This window comes from Polypterus senegalus, chromosome 6, assembly GCF_016835505.1.
Source record: "Polypterus senegalus isolate Bchr_013 chromosome 6, ASM1683550v1, whole genome shotgun sequence".
Classification (NCBI taxonomy): Eukaryota; Metazoa; Chordata; class Cladistia; order Polypteriformes; family Polypteridae; genus Polypterus; species Polypterus senegalus.
The window spans coordinates 53,853,250-53,873,413 of NC_053159.1; the positions used below are offsets into that span (position 1 = coordinate 53,853,250).

The following is a 20,164-nucleotide window of genomic DNA, read 5'->3' on the forward strand; positions in this document are numbered from 1 at the left end:
TCACTGCACCACTCGGAGTATTTATATCACTGTATTTGAGTGTGAATCACAGCAGCAGCTGATCGGAAAAAGAATTATCAGTATACAGCATCAAACAACACGCTGCCTCAGCCACGGCAAAACGTTTCAAAGCCTTTCCTGTACGGACCTCGCGGTTCAGAAACAGTTTCATCCCAAGAACTTTAAATGCACTGAATCAATTGCTCCTTGTAGAACTGTTTGTACTTATAAGTACAATCACCTCACTGTAAACTTGCACACTACAGTTATAATATTGCACAACCTGAGCCACTTTATAAAGTGCGTATTTACATATGATGACGATATCATTTTTAAGATGAAATGCAGCAAAATATGTTTATCATACAGATAAAACTTTAACTTCATTTAAATAATCTATATTCTTCACTGGGACTGGCGTGAAGGATAGAATAATTAAACACGTACTACGAAGATATTTCAATGTTCCTTAAATGTTCTGAAGAATCGGCGCTCTAAGCTTACAGATGGCTTAATGTCTATTACAGAGCTGATTGTGTGGCGATCGGTTACTTGGAGAAAGAAAAGCAAGGACTGCAGGGCGGCCACGCCAATATATATTGAATACAAAAAAGAAAGAAAATAACGACACAGCTAAAACCGCAGAGGCAAATTTCGACAAAAGTTAAACGCTTGTGTCATGAGCACGAGGCGGCTATGCAGCGTCCGCAACGGATGCGGCCATCCACCGTGCAGAAGATACCATATTGACATTGGCGGGCGAAGGAGACACTGATTCTTTCTCTGCCCAGGGCCGCCACAAGCCTAGAGTTGCCCATGAGTACTGCTGCAATAAATGATTTCATCGAAGGTCGAGCACAATCACTGCGCAGTGAAACCCATGTTTAATAACGTCCTTTAACTCCTATCATCATGAAAATGATATCACGTATACATCTCAGTATTTTAGTTATTCAGAGAGCTGTAATATCACGAATGTAATGGATCCTGTGTCCAGTCGGAGGAAGAGAGCCGGTTTAAGAAGCAAGTAATGATTCACACACATAGAGCACATAAATGCTTTGTTTTGTGATCTTCTAACGTGCTACTTTAATTACGATGTGATTTGAGAAACTGGTTAATTAAACGATTTTAAGATGACGTTTATGATGTTCTACTTTAATGACAAAATAAACTACATGATTAAAGTGGAAATTTCGAGATTGAGGTTGACACTTGGTGCCTTTTTTTCTCTGTACCCTAATAAGCTTTCATATGACACTCAGACGGTGGTTCTACGACTCGCCTTTTCACGGCAACTTTGATATCTGAGCTTTCAAGTTTCTCCAACACGCTATTTCACTCGATCAACTTCCTTTTGTTGATTATACCACGGTAATTAAATAGTATGTTTTTCCTTTGCCTCCACTTGGTATTCGCTGAAATTCTTATATTTTTCCCTGTGCTTTTCCCATTGTCTTTTCACAGAAGGCTGAGCTTAAGGGTGATTTATATTGATTTGTATATTAAAGAGGCATAATTCTGGGAGGAGTTGGGGCGGGACATAAGGCCCGTGCACGAGCGTTAGTTTTCACGCTGATCGGGATTTATGTAGCGGAAGAACGTGGAAGTTGGAGTACGCACAGAATCCAGAATCTGGATTTTTTCTGTATGTAAGCAAGAATTCTATGCATGGAGTTATGAATGGGGCCCCTGGTGATTTGTTTGATTTCATCTTATTTAATCTGAGCAGCACTTCTCCCTCTACAATTTCCAAATCCCTCAGTACCTCCTTAGTAGTCGTGTTAACCTCTGGGAGGTTATCTACTTGCTCACTTGTAAACACCTCAGAAAAATGAAAGTTTAGGGCATCCGCTATTTCACTGTCTGTATCTTTTAATTCCCAATTACTATTTCTGATGCACTTGACCTCCTCCTTGACTGTTTTTTTACTACTAAAATACTGAAAGAATCTCTTAGGGTCTTCTTTCACCTTATCTGCTATATTCCTCTCCAACTGTCTTTTAGCCTCCTTGATATCCTTCTTAATGGTTGACCTCATGTTCTCCTACGCTCTACAATTCACTTTGCAGTCATTAGTCTTATATATCTTATAAAGTGTTTTTTTTTCCTTTGCAACTTCTATTTTAAATCTTTATTAATTCACCGTGGAGTTTTTTTTTAGTTTCCTATTAATTCCAAATTTAGGTATGTATCTGTCCTGTCCTTGCTGTTGCTGGCAATCTGCTTGTCATGCTGTGTGTCGATCATTTTAAAGCCTGTACAGCAGCTGTCCTTTAGCCACTTCGCGTCTCTGCCGCTCGTGTTGTGAAGGGAGGGGGCTGAACGCACGCTAAGGAGAAGCGGTGGGATCATCTGCTGGCTTTCTGTGTGTTCTGCTTGTCGTTTTAAGAGCTGGAAGCACATAAAGTGTGTCTGCTAAAAGCATTCCAACAACTGCTAGGTTAGATGTCCGTGAACTTGTTTTAAATGTTGTCTCACTGCCTTGTCTTGCGTGACGTTAAAGTGTCTCTCGCAGGACATCAAATTGTCTTCCGAGAAGGTCATATCTCGTCTCACTTCCAAGATTTTTTTTTATAATAGAGAGATATAAAAACACACAATAAGCTTGTTCCATCTGCTATTTGTAGTGTTAACCACTTCAAAGTTCCAATCTCACCCAACACAGAGCAAAAACATTAAGGAGAATCAATTTATATACTGTATTTAAAAAATACCATTGTTGGTTAAGGATAATATTCTTTACATTTTTGTTGATTTGTATATGTAGCCTGTTGCCATGGTATATGGGCCGTAATAAGCAATGCATGTATTCCATATGCAATCTTTTTCACTGTTGCTTTTATTCCCTATTTATTCAATGCCTTGTTACTCAGTCCTTGCCAATAAATATAAAAATCATAAAATAATTAAAGTACTCCTGAGAAGCAAATACCACTTAAATTGAACTATAAAAGACTGTTTAGAGAAAGAAAACAATGCTAAATAAAACCATAATTATACAAACAGTAAAACTATTTTTCAATGAGATTTGGAAATCTCAAACATAAGAGCACAAAATGAGCTTTTAGACTGCATCCATCTATTTTTTAAATCAGATAATCCTAATCTGGCTCTAATAAAGCAACAACTAGTGGGGAAAAATATCAAAAACTCTACTCATTCTAGACAGCACAACACTCAATCACAGGATATGCTGATAGACAACCCATCATCCAAAAGCAAGTAAGCTGAGGAATATTTAGATTCCAATAATTTGGAAAGGCTGCAGTTTACCTGTAACATAGACCCAGGGAGTCCTAAAGTAAATTCATCGAAACACAGGTGTACTGTACTGCAACAATGCTATTTGCTGTTTCAGTAGGCCATTTTATTAGGAAAGGATTAATAATAAAGTCACATTTAGAGGCAATTTAATGAAAATAATTATTATCTAAACATTAATCAATAGTTTTTTATGACTCCAAGCTATAGGCAGGACCCAGTTAAAATATATCTCAGTTTATACTGTACTAAAAAATGTTCCATCTCAAATTTTGACATAAAAGTTTGATCATGGTCATGTTTGTATTATTTATGATCAACCAATGACATTTAAAAGCTGCACTCAAAACTCACCGGTAAGAGTCACCATCTCTGTTATAGTCACAAAGCAAGTAGTCCTTCCCCACAGTCTTGTCACGAGCAATTTTCAGTGGTTGATCTACTGAAGACAGCAAATCCTCACACAGACTGGGCACCTAATTATGACGAAATATTTAAGAGAGCTAATTAACAAGAAAACATAGTGCTACTTCATGTTTCTGGAAGAAGCCGATAATTCATTTATAACAAATAAAGGGTATTTCTCTTATGAAAAGTCTCTTCTCAGTGAACACAACAGTTCATGATATAGCCAGCAGGGGGCATCTCACAATTTGAATATTTATAAAATGTCTTAAACTGCAGAAGGAAAAAAGGCGGTAAAGGTTACTTTTAAGCAAAGAAGCAAAAACAAAAAGAATTTATAAGCCCAAAGTTTCATGTGAGAGGGAGCAGAAAAAATGTTTTGAATCTCTTTTCATTTTTTCAACTCAATCAATGTATTTATTTTTTTGTAAATGTATGCTTTCATAACCCTTCCCCAATTAAAGTGGAAGGGAATTTTTCTGGTGCCAGTAATGCAATTTTAAACTTAGGTGTAAACTACTCAAAAAAATAAGGATACTCTCTCTCCTAAAAATGCCACACATACAGTGGAGGAAATAATTATTTGACCCCTCACTGATTTTGTAAGTTTGTCCAATGACAAAGAAATGAAAAGTCTCAGAACAGTATCATTTCAATGGTAGGTTTATTTCAACAGTGGCAGATTGCACATCAAAAGGAAAATCGAAAAAATAACTTTAAATAAAAGATAGAAATTGATTTGCATTTCATTGAGGGAAATAAGTTTTTGAACCCCTACCAACCATTAAGAGTTCTGGCTCCCACAGAGTGGTTAGACACTTCTACTCAATTAGTCACCCTCATTAAGGACACCTGTCTTAACTAGTCACCTGTATAAAAGACACCTGTCCACAGAATCAATCAATCAAGCAGACTCCACACTCTACAACATGGGAAAGACCAAAGAGCTGTCCAAGGATGTCAGAGACAAAATTGTAGACCTGCACAAGGCTGGAATGGGCTACAAAACCATTAGCAAGAAGCTGGGAGAGAAGGTGACAACTGTTGGTGCGATTGTTCGAAAATGGAAGGAGCACAAAATGACCATCAATCGACCTCGCTCTGGGGCTCCACGCAAGATCTCACCTCGTGGGGTGTCAATGGTTCTGAGAAAGGTGAAAAAGAATCCTAGAACTACACGGGAGGAGTTAGTTAATGACCTCAAATTAGCAGGGACCACAGTCACCAAGAAAACCATTGGAAACACATTACACGCAATGGATTAAAATCCTGCAGGGCTCCCAAGGTCCCCCTGCTCAAGAAGGCACATATGCAGGCCCGTCTGAAGTTTGCCAATGAACACCTGAATGATTCAGAGAGTGACTGGGAGAAGGTGCTGTGGTCTGATGAGACCAAAATAGAGCTCTTTGGCATTAACTCAACTCGCTGTGTTTGGAGGAAGAAAAATGCTGCCTATGACCCCAAAACACCGTCCCCACCGTCAAGCATGGGGGTGGAAACATTTTGCTTTGGGGTGTTTTTCTGCTAAGGGCACAGGACAACTTAATCGCATTAACGGGAAAATGGACGGAGCCATGTATCGTGAAATCCTGAGCAACAATCTCCTTCCCTCTGCCAGGAAACTGAAAATGGGTCGTGGATGGGTGTTCCAGCACGACAATGACCCAAAACATACAGCAAAGGCAACAAAGGAGTGGCTCAAGAAGAAGCACATTAAGGTCATGGAGTGGCCTAGTCAGTCTCCGGACCTTAATCCAATAGAAAACCTATGGAGGGAGCTCAAGCTCAGAGTAGCACAGAGACAGCCTCGAAACCTTAGGGATTTAGAGATGATCTGCAAAGAGGAGTGGACCAACATTCCTCCTAAAATGTGCGCAAACTTGGTCATCAATTACAAGAAACGTTTGACCTCTGTGCTTGCAAACAAGGGTTTTTCCACTAAGTATTAAGTCTTTTTTTGTTAGAGGGTTCAAAAACTTATTTCCCTCAATGAAATGCAAATCAATTTCTATCTTTTATTTAAAGTTATTTTTTCGATTTTCCTTTTGATGTGCAATCTGCCACTGTTGAAATAAACCTACCATTGAAATGATACTGTTCTGAGACTTTTCATTTCTTTGTCATTGGACAAACTTACAAAATCAGTGAGGGGTCAAATAATTATTTCCTCCACTGTATATGGAATAGTAAAGACTTGAAATACCAATGACTGAAAGTACAGGGGTGTAAGGTTTTATTCGTGATATGACATAAGTAAACAGACTAGAATGTGTAGTCCTAAATCCTTACACAGAAGCCTAAATATAAAAGGCTACAAACTGCAAGAATGACTACTACAGCCCACACAAAGCTATCTTTGTTTGTAAAGTAACACAATCCACAATCCATCCACAATACATGTGCCATAATAGTCTAAACATTAACAATTTCAATGCCAGTTATAAAACAGAGTAGTTGCCAAGTTTAGAGCTTTTTCTGCATGATGCAATATTAACATCAGAAGCAAGTTTCCAGGACCACAGGCAGTCCCTATGATTGACAGCCTGACTAATGAGTGCTAATAACAGATATGTACAATGAGCAGAATCTGCTTTTCAAATGAAGTCGCATGACTTACCAAATCAATGAGGTCACTCAAGTTCTTCTCTATCTGCTGAGGCGGCAGACGCCGCATCAGATCAAGAGCGCAGTCCAGCTGCTGGTCATTCTATAAAAGACAGTAAAAGAGTTAATGAATTACACAAAGGCTTGCAAACTGAATTTGTATCCCCAACTCTATTTAAACTCTCAAATCAGATGCATAGCAATTCCCTCTATTGGTTGCAATTAGAATTGGTGACACAGTATAAAGTGAACTTGTACTCAGTTTCAAAATTAGATAGCAAATAAATGTGATACCACAAGAAAAGCTCCATTTAGTGAATACCTCGATTGAAAAAATACAAAGTTGCAGGTACAATTCTTACCACTACCAAACTATGTGACCTAAGCAAGTCAAATAAACTGCCCATGTCACACACTGAGAACATGTATAATAATCACATTGTAAAATCAATTCCAAATATTGTTTAAAAATAATAATAAAAACACACACTACCCGGAACATACATGAACACAATTATCACAGCAGAGAGCCTACAAATCAGACTTTGTTGTAGCAGTTTCACAAGACAATACTGGAATAGGGGGAAAAAAAAACCCTCCTCCGAATTAGAAACTAAAGAGCATGGGAAAATTCATGAGTCAAAACACTGCTAAGGTCATGATCTAGCACATTTTTTTTTTTTTAACCATAATCAAATCCCAAATGCAGAAATATTCCACTAAAAGGAAGTCTCATGCATTAACAAGCCACAGTAATTATGCTGCGATACATGGAAAAGCCACTATTGTATTTATAAGCAAGATAGATAGAAACACTTGAAAGAATAATTCTAACATTTTCTTAACAGCTGGAAAGTTGTTTGCAGTCTAATCAATGGCTATACAGTTTGACAAATGATCGAACACCTAATAGACTGAAATTAATGAATTTTTCATTTCTGCCATATTTTGTTTGCAAATGAGAACAAGTCATACATTCCTCCTAGCACCCCAGATCTGTATGAATTGCCCCATACACCACTTATGTATTAGATAAATCATACATGGAATAATTTAGAAATGTTCTGAAAATAATGAGGGCCTATTTATCAAATACAAATTTCAAAGAATATCCTTAAACACAGAATTGCGTTTTCTCTAAAATTTCAAAAACATGATCATAGGAAATTAGGAACTAGATGAACAGCCCAAAACTGGAGCAACAATGCAGCAACTAACAATCTTAAAATGCTTAGATCTCATAGGACCTCAAAAATGCACTTCAATAATGCTTATAAATATAGCAGTTCATTATACCTCACCGATATGAGTTATAAAAACAACTCCAAAATACAACTAACTGTGAATGGAAACCTACCTGCAGAAACAAAAATAACCAAAATACTTGTTTTCTCCACCGTACTAACATAGGCAAAATTAATTTTTAGCAGTTCATTGGTTTATGGAAAGTAAACAGATTGTGCAAGATATTTTCTTTATAGAATGCTAAATTTCTTCCGAATTATTTGAAAATTCTGTTTTTTAAATTCACCTGAAAGGTCAGGTTTGCTGCTTTGTGATTACCATATTGTTAACATATAATACCATAATCATAAAAACTATGTATTTTCTAAGTACAAAGTCATGCAACCATATATGATTCATACAATGCCCTCCAAGTTTGGTACAAACACATGTTTCTCCTGCCCCTGTGCTTCACCAATTTAAATTTCTAATCAAACAATTCACATATTATTAGAGTGCATATTCTCAGATTTCATTAAAAGGTAATTTTTTTTTTAAATAAACATTTGTTTCAACATCTAAGAATTAAGCACTTTTTGCATACATAAACCCACTACAACCCATCCCTTCCCCCATTTGAGGGTATAGCATTGTTTGGGACATTTTGTTTAATAGATGGTTTTGATTACTCTGGTGTGTTTAACTGCTTTATTATCACAGGCAGATGAGAGTTTTCAGTATCTAGTCTTGCTTCTGAGCTTTTGATCACCTTTGGAGTCTGTTCCCATATTTTAACATGAGGACCAGAGCTGAGCCAATGAAACTCAAAGAAGTCATTATAAGGCTTAAAAACAACAACAAATAAAATTCTACCTATCCACACTACCCAAGAGATACCAGCCAAACCAGAATCAACTGTGTGGAATACTATTAGAGGAAAAAAGTGTAATCATGTGCTTAGTACCTGCAAAAAGGGCCTGGTAGCCCTAAGAATACCTCCACTGCTAACAAAAGAAGAATGCTCAACATAATGAAGGAAAAGTCCCAAATGCCTGCCCGACAGATTACAAACTATCTCCAGGTAGCAGGTGTAAGTTTGTCAATGACTTATGTTCGCAGAAGACTTTGTGAACAGCAATAGAGAGGCGACACCACAATATGCAAACTACTAGCTAGCCGCAGAAACAGGATGGCCGCCAGATTGTTTGCCAAGTAGTACTAAAAGGGCCTGCAGATTTGTGGAAAAAGGTGTTGTGGACAGATGAGACCAAGACTAACCAGTATCAAAAAGTGATGGCAAGAGGAAAATGTGGAGGCGAAAAGGAACTGCCCAAGATCCAAAGCACACCACTTCATTTGTGAAACACGGCAGCATGAGAGTTATGGCTTTTGCATGTATGGATGCCACAGGCACTGCCTCGCTAATTTTCATTGATGTAACTGGTGATGGCAGTAGCAAAATAAAATTTTTATACACTTCAGAATTCATTTGCTAAAGTTCAAGAAAATGCCTGCAAACTCATTGGATGGTACTTCATCCTACAGCAAAAACAACAAAGTAGTTGCCAGAAGCTAAAAATCTAGAAGATTAAATGGCCAAGTCAGTCTCTCAATATAAATCCAACTGGGCATGCTTTCCATACTCTGTCCTGTTGAAGAGAAAACTTAAGGACAAGAACCTGAAAGCAAGAAGGTGCTAAACATGGCTACAGTAGAGTCCTGGCATAAACAGAGAAGTTACTCAACACCTTGTGATGTTTATAAATCACAGTATTTCAAGTAGACACTGCATGCAAGGGACATGCAACAAAGTACAAAACATGACTAAAAGGGATCTTGCTCAAAGGCAAAAGCTGGTATTCAATTGTCAAAACACGGTTGTTTGCTTTACTTGCATTAATTTTGTACTCCAGATGTGCTATCCAAAGCTGCAGTATCTTACGGATATGTTTTTGTGCTTTACTTCCAGGATCAGCCTTTTTAGAAATTTTGAATGGTTAGATTATCTTCATTAGTAAAAATTACAGCCAGACCCTTTCACAACAGTGTTTTTTTTTTCTCTCCCATTATTCTGCACTTTGATCTACAAGTGTACTCAGAACAGTTTTTCTAAATGCTTCTCCTGTGCCCGAAAAGTATAATTTTACCTCTGATCCTGCCCAATTCACACAAACCTGAGATCCCTGACTGTTGTTTAACATCAAGACCTTCTCAATAAAGCAAATAGAAAATAACTCTCATAATTCTGATTTTCCATTTACTACAAAGATTTAAACTTTAAAGTGCCTCTTCAACACAACACGCATTTGTCTCAGAATTAATCTCCATCTTACATGACAGCTGGTTTTACAAATAACGTCTAAAACAATGAGGTAATTAAAAATATTCAGGCCACCTTTATTAAAATACTGATTCATCTGTAAAAGAGAAAAAAATTAGACTGTGCAGATCCTGACTCGATACATACATACATACGCGCCCTCATGTAAAACGTGCACCCTAACTTTTACAAAGAAAATCGCGAAAAAATATTTTGCCCCGTGTACGAAGCGCGTTGTGATTGTATAGGAAGCGAGTGAGGTTGGAGTAAGACACCGACGTGAATAACTAATGGAGAATAATTATGTCTCGTTTAATTCTTTCTGCACATGAAAAAAAAACTACACCAAATGTAGCATATTTTTCACGGCATTGTAAATAGCCTCAGGGTTGGCTTCTACTTTGCATCTAATACTTCCAGGATTTGTACCAGTTCCTCTAAATTGGATAACTGGGTTACAAAAAGGTGTCTGGAGGTATGTATTTCAAAAAGTAAGCTTCTCCAATTACAAAATGACAACATGCAAGCTCAATCAACAATCCATTTAATAAACTCCATATAAATTTGCTCATCCATTTCCTATACACTTTAAGAAAATTAAGAATTATTGCTCCACAAGAGCAGCAAAACACTAAGCAGAAAATAATTCTTCCTGGTGCAAGCCTGTACACTGGTGCATATCACTGTCACTAGAAAAGTAACAGATGCAGCAGTGAAAGGGCTTTTAAACTTTGATTCCACAAAACGTTATTCTAGCCGAGTTTTTAAGCTCAATTATGCCTTCACTCCAGTAGCATAACAGTATAATAAGGGTATATCAACAGACAAATCTCAATTTTTTAAAGATTAACACAATGTGTACTTTTAGAAGCCAGATGTGATTTTAAGGATCTGGAGGAACATTCATTTGTCATTTCTGCCGCTAGGGATGTCTGCAGACCACTTATATATATGCAGGAAATAAAGTACAGATTAATTTTGGCACCCCATTTCATCTTTCATGATGTCACAGTCCACCCCTAGTGCATTTAATTTTTTTTTTTCAATCTACACACAAACTCACATTAGGGTTAATTTAGAGTTACAATTAAATGTAACATACATATTCTGGAGATATAAGACAAAAATTCGAGTGGTCACAGAAAAACCAATGAAGAAACAAGGAGACTGTAAACATCTCGCATGCAGTGCCTAGGTTGAAATTCATACTTGGGACTCTGGAGGTGTACGACAGTAGCATGTGTCTACACAGCTCCTCCAGTGTTATGATTTAAAGCATTTCTAGTCATTATTTCCTCATTCCAGTTTTCTAGTTGCTCAATGTGTCATTCTCCAAAGTACTGCAGCAATACCATTTGAAAATAAGGGTTGCTCTTATCTCTACTGTGAATATACATGTCACTGCCTGTTTTCCAACAAAATAAGACAGTCCACTCAGAATGCCTGAATGAACTGGGATCCAGGCAGAAACAAATAAGAAGTTTATTTCCCAACATTACGATACTCAAAAACTGAAACCAAATGAACAAAGAGCTTCGACTTACGTGGTTTTAAACACAAAGTACAGAGACACAGAGAGAGAGAGAGAGAGAGAGAGAGAGAGAGAGAGAGAGAGAGAGAGAGAGAGAGAGAGAGAGAGAGAGGGAACCCCCACAGACATGGGGAAAATATGTTAAGACCTCACAGAAAATGTCTGGACCAGGATCAAAATAGCACTGATGGTACAAAATGAACCATTGCGCCACCCTGCAATTTGTTAGTTGTAGCTAAATACAAAAGCTAAATGAAAATAAAATCATATAATAAGCTACTAACTGATACTTGATTTTACTTGACTTTAAATAAAAACTAGGTCATATTAAAGGTTGATTGTGTCCATTCTAAATTATGAATTGTGAAGTACAAAAATACCAGTCACACCACTCTCACCCGAAGTTGTGCGCACACACTGTACATAAAGAGCTGTATGGTGCCAACGGACACCTTCATCAAATCAGTAACTCAGAAGTCAAGCTCTGTTTTAAGGCATTCAATTGAGGGCAGAATTAAAATTTTCAATTAGATTTTTAATAAAAGATAGATCAGATATTAAAAATTAAATACATTTTTGCATGAGAAGTAATTGGCGTGTACACAGAACTCTCCCTTTCTACTACAGACAAATCATTAACAAAATGGCAGTATTTCTGTAGACTAACAGGCAGGCAAGCACATTGGCATCATATCTTTTAACAGCTAAATCTACATACCATACAAGAGAGTACTGGCAAAGAGAGAAACTCATACCAGGGTAGTAGTTAACCCACAAAAACTAAAAACTTCCTGTTGGATGCTGACTGTCAAGAAACAGCAAAACACAGAGGGGCTAGAGTGTGGCAATGCTCAAGATTTAATGAAAGAATAGTAATAATATAAAATAGAAGAATTAAAATATGTATTACAAAATATTGTGACATGTAAGCATTATTAAAGAAAGCTAAAATACATAAATGAATTACAGTATACATCATTATGGAGACAAGAATTAAGAGTAACTATTGTATCCAAAACCACACTTTCACTATATTGTCATCAAAACCTCAACAAGACTCTGACCTTGCTTCTCTGAAGTAATATGCCATGCACTTAGCACCTGTTTTTGTAGTCTAAAGTAACTGTGCTTTTGATGGTCTTCCTGTGCAAAGTATCAACACGTTATAACAAGTTTGGAATGTGTTGCCAAAGTACTCATTTGAATGAAATGCTCTGACCACATTAGCCCCAAGACAATTTACTCATACCTACACCTTCCTGCATGATAAGGAATTATCTTTTAATACATATAAAGCTATCTACTACACTGAGTCCAAAATACTTGCCTGCACTGTTCACAACATATAAATCTGTCGAACCAAATACCTCAGTTTTTAAAGCCTGTGCAAATCTTAGTAAACATTCATGTATAAACTATAAGTCTCCACTTTACAGAATTCTCTCTTTGGACAGTTCTTGACATTCAGATAGTCTTGGTTGGGGGTCTGGGGGAACTCACTGGCTTTTACACTGCTATCCTATCATTTACAAACTAACACACCCTTTGTGTCACTATCACAATAATTACACTACTTAATGTAAACGGAGTCTAGGCTATATACAACATCTATCACGAAATTAGTGAGTAATTAGCCAACAATAATTCAGACATCAATCCCTTTTCTGAAGCTCCCAGCTACAGTATGCTTCATTTAAACTGTATAAATAACCAATTCCATTAATTGTCATATTGTTATGACTAGTGCTTGTTTATGACAGCAGAACTCACTTCTTTTCACTTGCATTCAGTGACCTTCAGTAATACTGATGGTTTCCCCTTTGTGATCATATAACATTATTTCTATTTATCATCTATCTTATTTTATGTTCATATATTTATTACTATTTATGTTTTATTGTTTATGTTTGTTTTTTTCTTGTATTCTATTATTGTAAAGCACTTTGGCCGCAGCATTACTATGTTGTTTTAAATGTGCTATATAAATAAATTGACGTTGACATTAACTTTGGGATGCTTCATGATGACCAGAGTGTTCACATATTCTCCAAACATAGGAGCACCTCTAGCCCATGGTTGTGGTTTTTTGGCTAAAAAATTTGTCCATACATAGAGAACAAATCAGTACATTCCTGTGGGCCTGAATGGCAGCCTGTCAAAACAAAATTCAGTCCACAAAACAGCCCGCACTTGGATCTCTCTCTCTCTCTCTCTCGAAACCTAGCAGTTTCAATTACTGCAATAGAAAAACACAACTAAAAAAAATATACAAAGTCAGAAATGTACTAAAGACAAAGTGACCTTCAACACTCCAGACATAAATTAATCTTGAGGAGTCATTGGCTCCTAAAACAAAGAAATAGCAGCCAATAGCTATGAATTAGGTGCCAAATAATCATATGTGTAAAATATTAATCTTTCAATCTCTTACTTTTGTAACCTCTTGATGATTTGGTTAACTTTCAAGCTATGCACAGTCATTACTGTATATTTTACTCAGGCTCCAAGTTTGCAAAGACTGAGCTGTGGAAAATGAATGTTCCCTAAAGTGGTTGGGACGGAGACGCATATTAAACATGAAATTGATTAAGAAGACTGTCTACAGTCTTTAAGAATACATTTTGAACAATTTTACCCATGCAGTGTTCATTTTGCAAACAGCTTACAGGAGCACGCGTTTCTACAGCAAATGCCCAGCTGTGGAAATGAGTGTCCCCCCTGGTGGAAGGGATGCAGTGGCACAGTAGATATGAACGTGCAATAAAACAGTGTTCACAGCTTGATCAGTTGCAATCTGCCATGATCAATTACGCATGTAATACACAGGAAAAAGAGTTTTACAGTATAGAATAATAATGCCTTATTTGAAAAGGAGTTCCTCCCCCAATATAAAGAGGTGGTCATGACAGGCAAAGGATATTTTTGTTGATAGAACTTAAACTATTTCATTCACATGGTTTTGACAAGTTATATGACAGGGATGAAATCCGAGTTCCACAACAAAGCCTCTTTTCCCCGCCAATTACCTAAGTAAAATGTTTAAGAGCAAGGCACCATGTATTGCATTAAAGTGTATTAGTCCATTTATTTTAACAATTTAATCTTTAAAATGTCTTTTGTACAGAGTTCCTGTGTGTCAAGTAATGAATTATGAATTATCCATCCATCTATTAGCCAACCTGCTATAACCTAACACAGGGTCATGGGGGTCTGCTGGAGCCAATCCCAGCCAACACAGGGAGCAAAGCACACACACAGCACAAACACTAGGGACAATTTAGGATCGCCAATCCACCTAACCTGCATGTCTTTGGACTGTGGGAGGAAACCGGAGCACCCGGAGGAAGCCCACGCAGACACAGGGAGAACATGCAAACTCCAAGCAGAAAGGAACCGGAAAGTGAACCCAGGTCTCCTTACTGCGATGCAGCAGCGCCACAACTGCACCACCATGCCAACCCAATTATTAATTATAATTGTTACTATTTTTTTTTTTTTTTAAATAGAATGTTATTTTCCATGTTACTTTGTTGATGACCTCCCTTTGAAGAATTTATTGGGAACAGATCACATACTGCGTGTGCCAAAATGACCAAAGCTGCCATCAGTCACAGAGAACCCCAGTAAAATGACAACAACATGTAATGCATATGTGACAAACACAGACTTCATGACATTGCTGTGCGTGAGGAAACAGTGGGCAGGCGGCTGCATGTTTACGGACAGACAGGCCATCATTTTGCACAGAGCATGCATTAAATTAAGAGAAATTATACAAGGTTGCATGAACATCAGGAGATAGGGGACAATTAAACGATAGTGTTCCTGCGCCAAATCAGAAGGGACAACTGAATTCCATGTGGCACACATATCTTCATAATGGGGGACCTACATGATGGACAGATGAATTTCAAATGTTTTGCATGCCTTACTTTTGTTTTGATAACCGGTTGTGCCATATTGAGCCCTTTATTGATTATCCTAGCACAAAGGCAACCAGCTTCTCACTGAAATTCACCATTTCAAATACGCCATATACTTAGAAATATTTTCATACAAGTGTCTCCAAATCTGATGTTATTTTCACAGCGAGTCCCTTACACCCAGCACAGACGTGTTTAAACCAGCCTTAATGCAGCTCACAGATGTCTAATGGTGAGCCCGTACCAACACACATGTTAACGCTACATCCGTTCAACAAAAAAAAAAAAAAAAAAAAGGCCTTTTGCATCTATTACAATACAATTTGTTTAAAATTTCAGTTATTTTATTTGCCATTTGTGAACTAAGTAGAAATGATAATCACCAAAGTCTATTTTTGGCTGCATTTGTGACAATTTTAGTCGCAGTCTGGAGCCCTGACCTTAATATATACCTTAGTCTTAATATATATTTATCATCTTTAATGTTTATTTTTTGCTTATGCATTAACCTTTCAGAAGAGAACAGCAAATTTCAGATATCCTAACAAACATGTTCCAAACAAAAATATGAAATGTTATATACAAATGCTTGTATTTTATTGAAGGTAACACATTAAAAAACCCCGATACAAACCCAGATGAAAACCCGATTACTTTCAAGGTATATAGCCCAGACCACAATTAAATGCAAGAAAGGAGGTCTGAAGATGTCCAATCTGAAGGTTTGGTGCTGCATTTCTATAACTGGAGTTGGTGACTTGGTCATAATTAACTGAATCCTCAACATGCGACAAGTCCAAAATTAACTCAGCAAGAGGACAATGACCCCAAACACACAGTTCTTTGTTGACCTTGGCTATCTTCAGCACAAGCCTTCTCAAAAATCACAGAAGCTACTTGGGACTACCTGGACTTACAGAATCAAATGAGGCAGACAATATCTGCAGAAGAACTAGGTCAAGTTCTCCTAGAAGCTTCGGACAAATTTACAGTCAGTTTTCAAATCGACACACACAATTGTGTACCATCCAACAAGAACTGATGTAGTCTTAAATGGAAAGCACAGTCACACCAAATATTCATTTGATTTAGTGTTTACTGTTACTGCTCTTTTTAAGTAATGTTTTGATATTAAGAAATCTTATTTAATTATTTTGAAAGCATCATTGCATTTTACATCATTTATTTTACTTGTCCTTGATGTTTTTGAACAGTAATATAATTTACATTTTACATCAGTACACAGCATAAATAAAGTATGGCCCCTCTGAACACAGAAAAATAATCTTTACGGCTAAATTATAACCATTATAATTCCGGAAAAATAAGTATATGTTTAAATTTACACAGAAATATTATAAATACAGTATAAGTAAAATAAGCAAATTAAGAAACACTGCTTAAATCAAGGGTGGTAAAAATTAGTACATTTGAGTACATATAAATTCTACAAATATGTAATATTTTAGTACTAAGCATAACCATCATTAGTTTAGTACTGCACTGATCCTATTTGGCACAGAGTGCACAATTTTATTAAAAATTGTCTGGTCTATTTTGCTGCACAATGAGTGATCTGACATTTCATGGGGAGTGTTGGACAACTTGTGTCTTAAAAATTCTCCACAGAAAAAGTGTTAAGGTCAAGTGACACATTTGGCCACTCCATCAACCCCATTTTGCTCTTCCAAAAGAATGCAGCAGTGATGTTGGAAGAATTTTTGGGGTCACTGTCATGTTGAAAAACTACTCAACAACCCGGGGTGAGGAGTGAAATCAGCACCTTTTATTTCATGATTTTGTAGTACGTTAAGGGTATCATAAAATCATCAATTTAGTACACATGTTCAACACTCGCACAGATTATGTAAGTGCTCTACCACTGGTTAACTGTAGGAACCATGCATTTCTCGCTGTACCCCACCCATTGACACCATCAGAATCAAGAAGATTGATTTTGGTCTTATCAAACCACAGAATATATTCCTAAAAGTCTTCACCCTTGTTAATATGGGTTTTGGTAAACACTTAAATGGGCTTTCTTGTACTACAGCTTAAGCACTGGCTTCCTGCATCTACAACAACCAATGCATTACACTTCCTTGCAGGGTGCGTCTTAATGAAAGAAATTAAACGATCACTCCAGTTTGATTTCTCCAACGATGGAAAGCTCTCACCTTGATGCTTTGCAATCTTCCTCCACTTTTCTCTGCAAAAAATGCTCAACACAAATTGACAACTTGCAACTGCCGGAAAGTTTCAGAGTGCATGTCACAAGTCCATACTTTTTGAATGTCTGTGTCATTTTGCTGCTCTATTTTGACTTAACTGAGATTTTCCAATAATCTTCTACCTGTGTCCGCTTTCGTGGAAGAAATAAATTTTTCATCTTAAGCATCCAGACAATTCTCTCTCATTTGGCTGCTTTGTCGATGATTAAGTCTGACAGTCATTCAATGGATCAAGTACAACTCAAACTGAAGGTGAACGGATTACATAAGTTTGAGTGTAATGGTTGAACAGACCCATCTTCTGAATCTTTTTCCCCCAATTAGAGTCCTCTGCAAACACATTTAGCAGTTTTTTTTTTAATCATATACCAATAAAACATGTGCTCTGACCAAGGAGGTGCCCCCGTACCCCCCTCCCCCCCACACACATCATGTAAAAGTAATAATTGGGAGGAGGAACAAGACACTAACTAAACAGAGTACTGCCAAAAGAAATTTCACTTTAGGAGCTGCTTGCCAGCAAATAGAAATGTAATTCCCATTGTCCTCCTACATGCATAACACTCTGCCAGCTTGCAAAACCAATCAACACTCAACATTATGCTTTTTTTGTGGTATGTCATTTGCATGCGTGATTAGAAAAGGCAAAATATGCACTATAGCCAAGCCACTATGAAACAACAAGGTACGCTTTGTTTGAGAGAGTAAAAAGCAATTGGTAATTTCTAGTTTCTTGTTGGTAGACATTTATTCAAATCAATTTTATGATTAGACAGCTCTAATTTTAGAGTTTCATGCCAATATGGCATCAGGATTTATAGCAGTTATAAATTAATTTGGAATTAATTACTTTTGAGTCACTACAATAACATTACTGAATACCACTACGTGTGCTAAGCTCCAGAAATCTATGAGACAACAAAATTAACTCCTGTGTCCCAAACTAAAATGACCACGCACCATTCACCCACCAAACTCCCTGTAGATGCTTTCCATGGTACAAGGGTATACCAGCTAATTATTCATAATCCATGAGCACCTTTCCAACACCTACATCACCAGAATCAATGTAATCGTACATCTACGTTTCCAAATGACAATGTGAACTTTTAAGACATTGCACAGACCTACTATGAACTTACCCTGAGATGGTATCCGTGCTCAGGAGGCTTGGCTCTTTCAAACAGCTAAGGCTTTTACAAAAAAAAAAAAAAAAAGCACTCCAGTATAAACAGGTTAGTTCAGGTTTATTTTTTGTGTACAAAGTATAGCAACTCTTAACGTGCACTCTTCATCACTACACCACCATTTGGTGTGACTTTCATTCTGTAGGCTATGTAAATAACACAGAATATAGTAAGCAAAAAGCATGCACCATTTAGAAAAATATAACCTAATGATCCGAGTGTGAATTTGTGTGGGTAAAAGCTGCTTGCTATAACTATAGTTGAATGTTTTACATGTGTTTATTTCACCAATTGAATTTACAAATGTGTGTGTTGTAGAAAAAGCATTAAATAATAATAATTGCGAACAACAGAATCAGATGGCAGTAAAGCTCAAGCTATTGGTGTTTGATGAATGTTAAAAAGCATATTTTGTTATACTGTATTTTGTATGCTGCATGGATGTGATGACTTTTTCTCATCCAAACTTCTTATGGATTTTTAAAGGGGTTAGTTCAAACTTATTAACACTCCTTATGCAGAATGCAAAAAAGATAATATAAATTTGAATAAAAGTACTACAGACAAATTAAGATATTCTAAGGACAGAGTGCTGGCAACAGAAAATAAATTAGTGATGCAATTTATGTAATGCACATACTTTCTAATGGCTATGATAACTATGATTAGGGTTGTCATGATACCCAATTTCAACATGATACCAAGTGTTAAAATTCAATACCATATTCGATATTCTATACAGTATATAATGTAACTCAACAAAAAATGCATTTAAATAAGTTGCATTTCTGTGTGCATTAAAATATTTATATTGATGAAAACAAATTAGTCAAAAATTTAAATACTTCAAGCAGCGCAATCTTTTGTTAAAGGTTAAGAGTAACCTCCTGCAAGCAATCAAAACTAAAGAAGTTTAAATCCAGTCAACAGTTTTTCTACATTGATGAAATCGAATATTAAGGTACAGTGATCCCTTGCTATATCGCGCTTCGACTTTCGCGGCTTTACTCCATCGTGGATTTTAAATGTAAGCATATCTAAATATATATCACAGCTTTTTTGCTCGTTCGCGGATTTCTGCGGACAATGCGTCTTTTAATTTATGGTACATGCATCCTCAGTTGGTTTGCCCAGTTGATTTCATACAAGGGACGCTATTAGCGGATGGCTGAGAAGCTACCCAATCAGAGCACGTATTACGTATTAAATAAAACTCCTCAATGATATACGATATGCTTCCCGCGCGGTGCTTCGCATACTTAAAAGCTCTAACAGCACCTATTGATTTTTGATTGTTTGCTTTTCTCTGTCTCTCTCACTCTCTCCGACATTCTCTGCTCCTGACAGAGGGGGTGTGAGCAGTGGGGCTGTTTGCACAGAGGCTATTTGCCTAGAGAATACGGACGCTCCTCTCAAAAATGCTGAAAGAGTACCTTCACATTGCCCCCTTCCTTGCAGCCGCTTTATCACGGTGT

General features: G+C 36.9%; 1 protein-coding gene across 4 annotated transcripts in view; it reads right to left on the reverse strand.

Annotated features, from left to right (window-relative positions):
* capzb (capping actin protein of muscle Z-line subunit beta) overlaps window positions 1-20,164 on the reverse strand; it is a 54,877-nt gene that overhangs the window by 15,795 nt on the left and 18,918 nt on the right. For all 4 annotated transcript variants that reach the window (XM_039756006.1, XM_039756004.1, XM_039756003.1 and 1 more), the window contains exons 2-3: window positions 6,287-6,376; window positions 3,619-3,740 (exon numbers count right to left, since the gene is read on the reverse strand). In XM_039756006.1, the coding sequence (XP_039611940.1) occupies window positions 3,619-3,740; window positions 6,287-6,376 (212 nt within the window). The remainder of the gene's footprint in view (window positions 1-3,618; window positions 3,741-6,286; window positions 6,377-20,164) is intronic.